At 45.4% G+C, this 12,191-nt stretch overlaps 1 protein-coding gene across 2 annotated transcripts in view; it reads left to right on the forward strand.

The window, feature by feature from the left end:
• The first annotated feature begins 537 nt into the window (after positions 1-537).
• Positions 538-12,191, forward strand: part of SLC44A4 (solute carrier family 44 member 4) — a 53,157-nt gene continuing 41,503 nt past the window's right edge. For both annotated transcript variants that reach the window (XM_088128704.1, XM_088128705.1), the window contains exon 1: positions 538-750. In XM_088128704.1, the coding sequence (XP_087984830.1) occupies positions 705-750 (46 nt within the window). In that variant the 5' untranslated portion in view covers positions 538-704. The remainder of the gene's footprint in view (positions 751-12,191) is intronic.

Below are 12,191 nucleotides of genomic sequence, written 5' to 3' on the forward strand. Positions count from 1 at the left end.
AAATACATTATTTACCTTTGGTGGCTTAGCTTGCGTGGCAACTAGATTTGCAAACCACAGTTTACAGCTTAATGTGAGAACCCAGTCAACCATGGTTTGCTCACACACCCATCCTGCAAGCTACAGGTTAGTTTTCCACGATAATAGCCGCTCCCAAACTGCATTCCTGCCTCCCGCCGGCTGATCATCTGGCTGTTCGTGTAGTTCGAGCCCAGCCCGGCTCGGGGCGATTTCTCCGAGGCGCTCAACCGCGATGAAACCAACCCCGGGGGCATCGTGAACCCCTGCCCGGCCCGGCCCGCGCACTTTCCGCGGACGGATCAAAGTTGCCCCGAAGTCCTCCCTTCTTCGGCACGCCCCGAAGGGTCAAGCCGCTGCGTCCTGGCCGGAGTTGGGGGCGGTCGCTGCAAGGCGAGGAGAGGCGCCGGCGCAGCGCGGGTTAAAGCGCCCGGGCCGGCGCGACGGCCCCCCGCTGGCCGGCAGGGGGCGTGGCCGAGGCGAGCGGCAGGTGAGCGCGGCCAGCAGGTGTGGGGCTCGGCGCGAGGCAGGGCGGCGGTGATGTCAGCGCGGGCGGGGGCAGCACTGCCAGGCAACAGGTTCCAGCTCAGAATCGCCCCGTTCCGAGACTCGCCCGCCCGCCCGCCGCCTTCCATCACTTGGGGCTCCGCAGCGCCGGCGGGAGCCGCCTTCTCGGCCGCCTCGACATGGGGGGCAAAAAGACGGACGCCGACGACTCTTCCAGCCAGTACGGTGAGTCCCTGCGGGCTGATCGCGGCTCTCGGGCGTCCAGCGGCTGGAAAGTCCGGCGGCGGGAGCAAAGGCGACCTTCCCGCGCTCGCCTGCCTTTCGCAGGCTTCTCCTACCACCCGGGGGCGATGTCGGCCATGGGGGCAGGAGGAGGGGCGGGGCAGGAGGGAGCGGCGGGGGTCTCTGCCACCGGGGGGTTGGAAGGATTTTTTTTTAATTGTGTTTTAAAGCAAAAAGTTTGACGTTCGGAAAAGTGACGGCCGGTCGCTCGCTCGCGTTGCCTCTGCGTTCTTGGGCGCGGTAATTCCTGGCTCTGCTGGTTGGAAACTTTGGGATTCGGCTGGGTTAGACGGGAAAGGGTGAACCCGAACTCGGTCTGAGCTGGTAACTGGATGATTATTTTGAACTCGCTTGAACCAATTCTATTCCGGCTCTTTTCCGCCAGGCTCTAGACAGTCTGCTAGAATCATAGTGCCAGAAAAATGGCTAGCTGATGTCTCCTTAGACCAGTGTTTCTCAACCTTAGCAACTTTAAGATGTGTGGACTTCAACTCCCAGAATTCCCCAGCCAGCCCTTGCTGGCTGGGGAATTCTGGGAGTTGAAGTCCACACATCTTAAAGTTGCTAAGGTTGCGAAACACAGATTAGACACATCCAGGATCAGGCAGCCCATCAGCATTCTGGGTCCACTGTTGAATTTCTTTTCCCTTTTCCAAACAACTGGTCCGGATGTTTGGAAAACTGACCTTCATCTCTTCTTCGGAGGCTTCCCAAGGCTGAGGTTCGCAAAGCCTGTCGTTCTAAGGCTTCGTTTCCAGTTGCCTCCTCCTTGCCCTTCTCTAAACCTCTGGGCTGGTTGGTAATAAGGACCAGTGGCCAGAACTGTAGACTGTTCTCAAGGGGCAGAAAAAGAGAATCTAGCTACATCAGGAGAAATGGTGACAAGCATAACCTGTGGAATAAATGGATGCGTTTCCTGGATGCTTCGCTGAGTTCCTAACTAGGGTTCGGGGGTGTGTGGAAAAGAAGATTCCATGGGAGGGAGAGAGATCCTTCCTTCCTTCCTTCCTTCCTTCCTTCCTTCCTTCCTTCCTTCCTTCCTTCCTTCCTTCCTTCCTTCCTTCCTTCCTTCCTTCCTTTTTTGGTGCCTTTGAGTCAGTCTTGATGCCTGGCGACTGCCTGGACAAGTCCCTGCAGTTTTCTTGGCAAGATTGGGGAATTGGTTTGCCTTGGCCACCTTCTTCTTCTTCCTAGGGCTGAGCGAGAAGGATTGGCCCAAAGTCACCCAGCTGGCTTCATGCCCGAGGCAGGAGTAGAACTCAAGGTCTCCCGGTTTCTAGCCTGGTGTCTTCACCATGGCACCAACCTGGCTCTCTATATTCATAATTCCCTACCCGCTTCGCAGTGAGAAGGCAAATGACATCGTAGCAGAACATAAAGTTGGTTTGCAGAAGGATTTCGAATGGCATCTTCTCTGCTTTTAGCAGGAAAGGATCCTCCACCCACGTTTGGGCCCCTTCTGTCAGGCAGAATGAAATACCCAGGGCTAAACTGTTCATTGAACTGACTCCTAAGACTATATCAGTAAGCGAGGCTCCCTTTAAGCCCAATTACATGAGGCACAGCGTCAGAGTTCATCTCTGAGTTTCAGTTCACCCGTCATTCTAGACTATCAAATGATGATCAATGATGGTTTGTTCCCAAACCCAATTATCTGGGTTCACACAACTCACTGAGCAAAAACTAAAGAAATTGCATGATGCATCTTAGCATATTATGGGATATTATGCCAGATATATCAAACTGGATGTCCAAAAAGGTCAAAAAAGTCAAGATAGTGGCTGTGGTGTGATCAAATCCACACCTCTTTTTACATGCATCATGTATGTTAAAGAGGAACAGGGTTTGAACTGTGCAGTTGCAGCCACCATCTTGACTTTTTTGCCCTCTCCCATTGCAGATACCTATCTTTTCATGCAGTTAGTTGATTCTCTGAGTCAAGACTGAGTGGTCTTTCTAAGATGGGGGCTCCTTCAGTATCACTTTTTTAAAAATGTGATCACCCAGTCTTTTAGCTCATTCTGTTAGGTGGGACCCTGGGTCATCTACTCAAAATTCCTTCCCTAACAGCCCCATGATTTCAAAAACTGTGGCTGTGTGGTTACTAGGTTTTATACACAACAAAGATATTTCCCCAGCAAAGATACTTCCCTGTTGAGGTAGGTAAGTCTGAACATTTCACTAATCCTAGATATCGCAAATTCTTCCGTTTCAGCATCCCTTTATGTAAATTGACCAAGTAACTTTTATTGAAGGATGGGAAAAAATATCTGTCATGTGTTGGCAAACAACTCCAAGATCTGATCTTGTTGACACTCTGATTGTACTAAGAATTACAAGTGTGGTGCAATCTCTTTGAAGGTCTTTTGCCATAGAAAGTAGATTGATACAAGAAACCAGGAAGTCTGTGACTGCGTGATGTAAAAATGAAAGTCACCAGGAAGGAGGAGCTGCTCTTGACAAATTGAGGGGCATAATATAGAAGGAGTTAGCTATCAAATTGGGTTAATAATTTACTTTTATAATGTTCTGTCAGTGTCTTGGTCAGGGTCAAGAAACAGTGCTGCATGTTTATTTTGAATTTATTCTTTATTACCGTTTGTGCTCTGTCTAAAATTAGACCTGTAATCTTGTGGGGAATGAAATAAATCTCACACTTATTTTTTTCCAGGAAACAAAGTTGGCCAACCCAAGGCCACAGGATTTCATATAGGTCGTGTCAGGGCAGCCATGGGGGGGTGGAGTCAAAAAAGAATGGTGGTATGATTGAAGCCCCGTCCCCTTTTTATGGCCTTTGCACATGTCTGACACACATAAAAGGAGGGGGGCATGGCTTCAAACAAGCCATCCTGGGCATGAACTTGACTTTTTTGAATCCTCTTTGCAGGTGTTCTTGGGTTGCCTGATTCCATTCTCTGTGGCCACTGGGTGCCCCTTCTGAAAATAATGGGGTTCCCTGATTTTCTGAATCAGGCAATAAGGGAAAGAGAGAGAGAGAGGAAGGAAGGAAGGAAGGAGAGAAAGAAAGAAAGAAAGAAAGAAAGAAAGAAAGAAAGAAAGAAAGAAAGAAAGAGAGAGAGAGAGAGAGAGAGAGAAAGAAAGAAAGAAAGAAAGAAAAGAGAGTTTGTGCTTTAAAATACAATTAACATACTTTTTGAACATACATTTTTATTTTAAAAATGGATAAACTCAACTTTCTTTCCTTAAACTCACAAAAAAGTAAATATTGGCCCTGAGCACTTGGCATCATTGTGCCACCTACTTCAGCCCAGACACCTAAAGATTATTCTGCCCAGCTCTCTAATTAATATATATTATACACGCACAGGCACACACACACACACACAGACACACACAGCAGGTCACACACGAATCACAGCCTCAGGGCTGCCTGCTCAACATGCCTCAGAAGATGTGAAATAGTTGGAAGTTAAAACCTTCCTGCTTTACAGGAAAAGGCTCAAGCTTTAAACTCTGAGATTTTCAGGAACAACTTTCTCCTGTTACAAGGAATGTGTGTGGGTGTGTGGGGGGGGGGACTTTCCCCAACTTCGTGGAGGGTTACAGCCATGAGATGAAATGGCCCAGGGCTGGATCGATCATGGCTCAGATTCCAGGACTAAGGCAATTCCCTACATTCAATTGAGCTCTGTGAGCATTTCTGTCTTCGCCCATGGAAAGGTATCATCCCCCAAGACAGAGTAAACATGACTGAACTTTATTATATTTACATATCTTACATATCTGCCCAGATGCACACATGCATGTATATCCACATACTTGTATCGTTTGTATTTTGTATGTTTTGCTCTTCCTTCCTGTCATGCACCAAACTCCAGCAGGGTTGACCTGACACACTGAAAGACGAACCAGCCCGTTGCTTTTCACCATGTGTTCTTTGAAACCCAGCCTGGGTGGCTAATTTATAGTTCAGTGTGTTTTTCCAGTGCAGGAAATTGGGTTCAATTGGGTTGGGTAAACTATGGTTAAGTTAATCATGGAGAATTGTCATGCAGGCACTGCGTTGAAATGGGGGCCCTTCAAATCAAGGCCTGTTTTCTCTAACTGAAGAGGCACATGGTCATAAAGTTGCTTGAATGAGTTGGAGGTGACTTAAATTTCAAATAAGCTCCCTCTTGGGAAAATGGATGCCTTGACACATTTTACTAACTTTAATGGCCAAGAATAGGCACAGTGAAGAGGTTTGTTTATTTTTATTTATTTCTATATCGAATTCGTCACCGCCCATCTCGTTGAACGACTCTGGGTGGTTTACAAAACAATTCAAATCAATGACAATTACAAAATCACAATAATAAATGGAAAATAAATAGATCCAAAAATAATTGGCAATCACTCAAGGAGCGTCAGGTTGCAAACATCAAGATAGTCGTCACAACTATAAGTGCCCCTTTTTTACATGTGTTGTGACTCTTTAGACCCCCCCCCCAAGACACCCCTGTAAATGGCTCTTGGTGATTTTTCAAACACCTCCTGATCCCATTTCTGTTATCATTGGTGAATCCCTCCAAACTGTTTCTCTTAGTGTTGGAATGAATATGCTTAGTTTCGTCAAATGTATTTTAAAATGCACCTTTCAAATGCTTCTCAAATGAGTGAATCTTAAACAGACTGTTCTGAAGTAGCTTGGATGTTTAACTTCGGTCCCCTCTTTGGGCAACGGGGCTGGGTGTCCTGTACTTCGGGTGATGGACAGGGGGAGGGGAAGAATCCAGGGAAACCGACTGGTATGTTTGGCCAGGAGGGCGCAGCCCGCCAAGGTGGAGGGAAGGGAGAGGGCAGAACAAGGAAATGCGACAAAGCAAATAAGAAGAATTGTCCTGGATTATGTTTCAATCTCCTGTTTCTGTATAAGCAGGAAGCAAAACTCAGAAAATTGATCTCGGCTGTCCCCAAGCTCATACCCTCTAGAAGTATTGGACTTCAAGTCCCGTAATTCCCAGCATGTCTAGTATTGGACTTCAAGTCCCGTAATTCCCAGCATGTTGTGAAAAGCAAAGTGAGCTGGGTCCCTTCATTAATTGTTGAGGAAGGTCTTTCTTAATTATCTCTTCAAGAGAGCAGTGATCCAAGAACCATCAGCTAAATTCTAATTAAGGCCATTTAGGACTGAGATGATGGATGGATGGATGGATGGATGGATGGATGGATGGATGGATGGATGGATCTACTAAAGCATCCTTCTGCAAGCTGGGGGTCTGCCTGCATTCAGGCTGACTGGGAATTGCCCATCTGCCCTCAGTCCTTCATCTCATCCAGCAGCGTATTTGGAAGTTGCATCTTGGCTTATCTAACCTGGCAATGCTGGCTTAGTTCCCAGTGGAAAAGATGCTGTTGATCTGCATGACAGGGTAAAGCACATCTTTAGGGGGAGGAAGGGAGCTGAGGAGCAAAAAAACAGTTGTTACAGGGAGCTGCTCTGGAGAAGCCTAGGACAGTAGGTATCTTCTTTAAGTGAGAGCTCACTAAGTTAGATGCTGGTTTGGCTTTAAGTAGCTATCTTCACATCATGTGGGAATGAGCTCCACAAGTTTCTTCATTGTCTTACAGCTCTCCTTTCCAGGTCTGTTGAAATCTGCTTCATTGGATGCCTCCTGAGTTCTTGCTGTAGGAGAGACATTTTTCTTTTCCCACACCCCTTTCTTGAAACACTCATCCCAGAAGTTTGATGGTTACCTGTAATCACCTCGTGGAATGAGGTCTAAGAACACTGCATATATACAAGAGTGATTTCTTCCTCATCATAGCTTTACTTCCTGATTATCTATGTTATTACATTCCTCTGCGACTAGTAATGATTATTATTTATATCAGAGCTTTCAGACTATAATTTCTTCCAAAACAGCCAACTAGGAAAATAGATGTACTGTACGGTATATATTAATACAATCCAATTAAAATATAAAAATATAATTCACTGGACTCACTGCAGGTAGTTCATTGCCCTGGGAGGCAAGAAGAAAAGCTGGATATAAAATGATCTTTACTCTCCTCTTTGCTGAGTGTCTTTTCTTAAGAGGAAATGTCCTGGTGAATATGCATTTATAACATACATATAACAATTTAAACGGGTTAGTTCGGCAACATCTTTCTTGAACTCTGGTACAAAAACTACCCACAATAAAACAGCAAAAACAGCAATGCCACATCCTGAACGGGTCAGGGTGAATCCCTTATATATACGAGGGTGTGACTAATAATAATTAGCCACATGCGTTATGCTATTTCATAGCCAATGCAGCTTGATCTGAGCATGAAAAGGAAAGGGTGTTGCTTTGGAGGCACTCAAACCAACACTTAAAACTGGAGTGGATTTCTGGAATGTGCATACAGACAGTCCCCTACTTACGAACAGGTTACGTTCCAAGAAGCTGTCCGTAAGTCCGCTTTGTTCGTAAGTCCAAGTAAAAAGTACTGTAAAAAGTTTAAAAAAAAAAAAAAGAAGAAGAGTAGGCAGAGAAGCCCTGTCTTCTGCTGCCAATGTGAGGAGCGATAGCACACAGATTGTGGAGAGCGCAGAGGGATGAACTGGTGGGGCGCGGCACACTCCATTGCCAGACGAGGCAGGATGGTGACAGAGTGTGCCATGCCCCATCAGCTTGTCCCTTTGCCCAGGGAGCCACTACAACCTCTCCTGCCTCACCCAGTAAACTAACCCTTTCCAGGAATTCCAACTCCAACCTCCAACTTCCCAGAAGGTGGGAGAAAGTGGGAAAGGGTTAGTTTGCATCATGCCAGAAACTAACCCTTTCCTGCCTTCTCCCGACTTCCAGGTCCATCTTGTTCGTATCATTGAAAGTTCTCAACTCGAAAGTTCATAAGTATGGGACTGTCTGTATTAGAAAGAGAAAGAAGGAGAGAAAACAACAACCTACTACAAAACCTACAAAGATGTTGGGGATATGTAAGCCAGGCAGAAGTTTCAATAAAAGTTGTTTTTCTTGTTGAAAAACCAACCTGGGTCTGTTTCCCCTGAGAGAGCTGGGCATCTGTTCAAATACTCTGCATTCAAGAAAGAAGACAGCAGGGGAAGAGAGAAACAGAGGACTGTTTGATCCTTTCATTCCAAGAATGTGGAGTATCAATTACTGGGAATGGCCTCCAGATCAACACTCTCCTATCTTTAATGATGCTAACACCAGAGAGGAGGCCTCTCTTTGGCCTGTCAAACCATAAACCATTCCAGGCATCCCTTAAGGGGCACTGAGTTCAAGCTCTTTAAGTCTGCCGCTTAGGAATTCCAAAGCTGTAGGCTACACGCCTGATAATACTGTGGACAGCCACGAAAACAAATCAGTGGATCATCAAAAAAATCTACCCGGAGTTCTCACTCAAGACACAAAGGGCTGGGGTCAAATTATCCTAGTTTGGACACCTTATGCAAAGACCCAGCTCTCTGGAGAAGGCTCTGATGCTGAGAAAGGTGGAAGGAAAGAGGAGAGGAGAAGGACCAGCAGCAAGGGGGATGGACTCAGTATATGGTGATGGGGGCACTCTTGGAAGATCTGAAGGACCAGGTTAGGGACAGATCCTCATGGAGAAAATCTATCTCTGCAGTTGCTAGGAGTCAACAATGACTTGATGGCACATAATCGATTAGGCTAGACTAGGAAGTCAGAAGGAAAAAAAAAGAGGAAAATGACAAAACACTATTACTCCCAAGAAAATTATGTGGATGAGGCCATGAAGATGATGTCACCAGGAGCTATTTGCAAGCAACTCTTGGAGACTATATGACCTGTAACTCCCCAGAAAGTTTACCTGGAGGGAAATAGCCCTGGATCACTGGACTGAACAAACATTTCCATTTCTCACTATGACCCGTAGTGGCAATGTCTTAAAGCATTGTGAGAAAGTTAGTGCAGGAGTTAGGCATAGTTGCCCAAGGTTGCTCATAGCATCAGGTTGGATTTAGGAAGACAGACAAATAGGTTGGTGGATCCAGGCAGGTATTGAGGTTCTAAAGGCTTCCTGGTCTTAGAACTGTTGCCTTGTTCTTGAAAGTCAATATTAATAACAGTACAGAAGCAGCAAATAGAAGAGGTAGAAATGGAGCAGTAACAGACTTCATTTATTTGGGCTCCAAGATCACCACAGATGGAGACTGCAGCCATGAAATTAAAAGACGCTTGCTCCTTGGGAGGAAAGCTATGGCAAACCTAGATAGCATATTAAAAAGCAGAGACAACACTATGCTGACAAAGATCTGCATAATCAAAGTATGGTTTTCCCAGTAGTAATGTATGGCTGTGAGAGCTGGACCATAAAGAAGGCTGAGTGCCGAAGAATTGATGCCTTTGAACTGTGGTGCTGGAGAAGACTCTTGAGAGTCCCCTGGACTGCTAGGAGGTCAAACCAGTCAATCTTAAAGGAAATCAACCCTGACTGCTCATTGGAAGGATTGATAATGACGCTCAAGCTCAGATACTTTGGTCACCTAATGCGAAGAGAGGACTCTTTGGAAAAGACCTTGATGCTGGGAAAGATTGAAGGCAAAAGGAGAAGGGGACGGCAGAGGATGAGGTGGTTAGATAGCATCACTGAAGGAAAGAGCATGAAACTGGGCAAACTCAGGGAGGCAGTGAAGGACAGGAAGGCCTGGCGCAATATGGTTCATGGGGTCATGAAGAGTCGGACATGACTTAACGACTGAACAACAACAACATAGAAGCAGCAGAAGTCATAAAATATCAACAAGGACAATGAGAAAGTTGCTGAATTTCCCAGAATGCTTGCTGTCCCAACCCCAATGATCCATAGATGGGTTTGTAACATGCTGATGGGCACTGCCCAGGTTTGTCCTCACTACTGTCACACTCCCGAAACAGGCAATTTTCTGAAGCTAGAGTTGCCCTGTTCAAATTGAAGTTATTTTGGTGGACAAGAGCTGGAAAGCGAAGATTTTTTAAAATCTCCTTTTTCTTCATATTTGGGTCATTACATGTGTTTTTAAAACATGTATACGTGTGTGGGATACGTGGCTATTGTTTGTTTGCTGAAAAGTGGAAGCAAACTTTGCTTGGTTATTTGGCGAGTCACCACAAAATCTGGACAATCTCATCTTGGCAGCGGGGAGGCCACCAGAAATGGCCACCAGAAATGGCTAGCAAAATTGAAAGTTGCCTGTTCCTGTTGTAGACCACTTTCTTCTATAGAATTCATTTTACCCTGCAATCATTTGTTCTCCGTGGGGATGTTAGTGCATCTTGAAGTAAGCAGGAGGAGGAATTGTCAATCCTTCTCAACCCGGTGCTGTCCAGATGCATTGGCTAAGGCTAAGGCTTTGGGGCAGTGTTTTTCAAACTTGGCCACTTTAAGATGTGTGGACTTCAACTCCCAGAATTCCCCAGCCAGCATGTGGGAAAGTGCTCTCAGTGCTCTCTTAAGGCCAACAGGTGTTTTTGAAAGTGTTGCTGCATCGTCTGTATAGAGTAGAACAGAGATGTGTCTTCCAGCAAGTTTTCAGCTGTCTCCTCAACATGATGACCCAAGTGGCCAAGTTTGAAAAACACTGCTTTAGGGGTTCAACATATGTAGAAGTTACCAGGTTGGGGAAAGACTGACTAGAATTTCAGCCTTGCAGAATCTACTTTGTTTTTAAAAAGAACCCGTGATCTCTCCGTACTCTTTGAACTGTTTTGATAATTACTCTGTCTTTCTGCCCATGGGGCATTTGGGGAGATGAATAATGATAGTATTTATTTATTACCCTTCCCTGTCGAGGCAGAGTACGAATCAAAAGAAAAAGAACAAGAGTTACTAAAGTCCACCCAATAAAATTAGTCCACAACTTAATAAGTGACCAGTAAATGATATTTAGAATTAAAATAAATCAAGCCAAACAAATACGCTTATTTAAAAGAACAGCCTATGAGAGTGCAGAGGACATACATACCCTTCATTAACAGAAAAGAAGTTCAAACAAAAGCAAATAGAAACTACTACTCAGTCTGACACAAAATTATCAGATTAGATTAGATTAAATTGTAGCTTAGTTTTGCACCATGTGTGATACAACCATTTGGTCAGAAATCCTCAGTCATCTGTTCAAAATCATCTATCGATGGACCCTAAATCCAGATCTGGAGTCACTTGTATAATGAGATGGGTGGCATACAAGTTTGATCAATCAATCAATCAATCAATCAATCAATCAATCTACTTTCTGCTCATCCTGGATCCTAATCAGCCAGTCCCTTCCCACTCTGCGGTTGGGCTCTTAAAGCACAATTGATTGGGTTGGATTATTTGTTGATGGCAGACTCAACCATTGTTTGAGCCTGTTGTATGAACACAGCCATCTTATTATCTGAAAAAATGATTGATTTATTTGGGCACTGAGTGTCAGGTGAGCACAGCAATTGCACTTTGCTAACTGGGGTGGAATATGTTGCATGGTACTCAGTGTATGATTTTATGTGTGTCGCCTCCACTTTTGCATCCTAATGGAGTAAAGCAAGAAATTGCACTCTTCCCAGCAAAGCTGTAAGAAAGGGCCTCTCCTTCAAAAGGTGATCCACTCGGAGAAGGGACCAGAAGGCGGAGGTGCCTTCAGTACAGAGTAGGAGGCGGCACCCAGCTGATCTCAGCTAAGTTTGGGTCGTGCTTGCACATGCTACTGCTAGGAAATCCCAGGGCTGGGAGATAGGCTGGGAAGATTTTAAAAAGTGTTAGAAAAGGGGAGTGGCCAACTACTTCTATACTGTTGCCAAGAAAGTTACATGGGCTCTTCTACCAAGTCACCAGGACTCAAGGTCAACTTGAAGGAAACTTCTGAAGGAGGTTGCATTGACCACCAGGAGTCCCCACAAGCCCATCCTATTGGGACTCCTCAGATGTGGGTAGCCAGGTGTTATTTTATGGGGTTCAAAGCCTCTCCTGGGAATTGAGCTCATGAAGCTTTGTGCTTTAGATGACTATCTACAATGCATTAGCTTTGGAGCTCTCCAGGTCCTGGTGCTCAGCAGCTGCAGGAGGTGAAATATAGATGCTTTCTGAATGGCATCTACAGTCCGCCTTCACATAAACTCTCAGAACAGGGATACAGATGTTATATTATGTCATGCCTCCATTGTGGGGTTCTTTGTGACTTCCACACCCCTTCTTGGAGGGAGAGGATTTTCTCCATTTTTACACACTCGATATTCTGTGTGGTGTTTTCATTTACATGGACCACCAGGAGGCACCATAGGAGCACTTTCATCCCATTGGGACTCATCAGATGTGGGATGAGTTTTACTCTATGGGATCCAAACTGAATGGGGAGAAATGGCTGAGACCTCTTTTCTGTCTCTCTCTGTGGTCCTCCATGGCTTCTTGAGTTGGCAAAGAAGAGTCCAGCAGCTTTAGGAGATAATTTTGGG

Source organism: Python bivittatus, unplaced genomic scaffold (genome assembly GCF_059951505.1).
Source record: "Python bivittatus isolate LINGU-HERP-01145 unplaced genomic scaffold, Pbiv_v1 ctg000800_np1212, whole genome shotgun sequence".
Lineage (NCBI taxonomy): Eukaryota > Metazoa > Chordata > Lepidosauria > Squamata > Pythonidae > Python > Python bivittatus.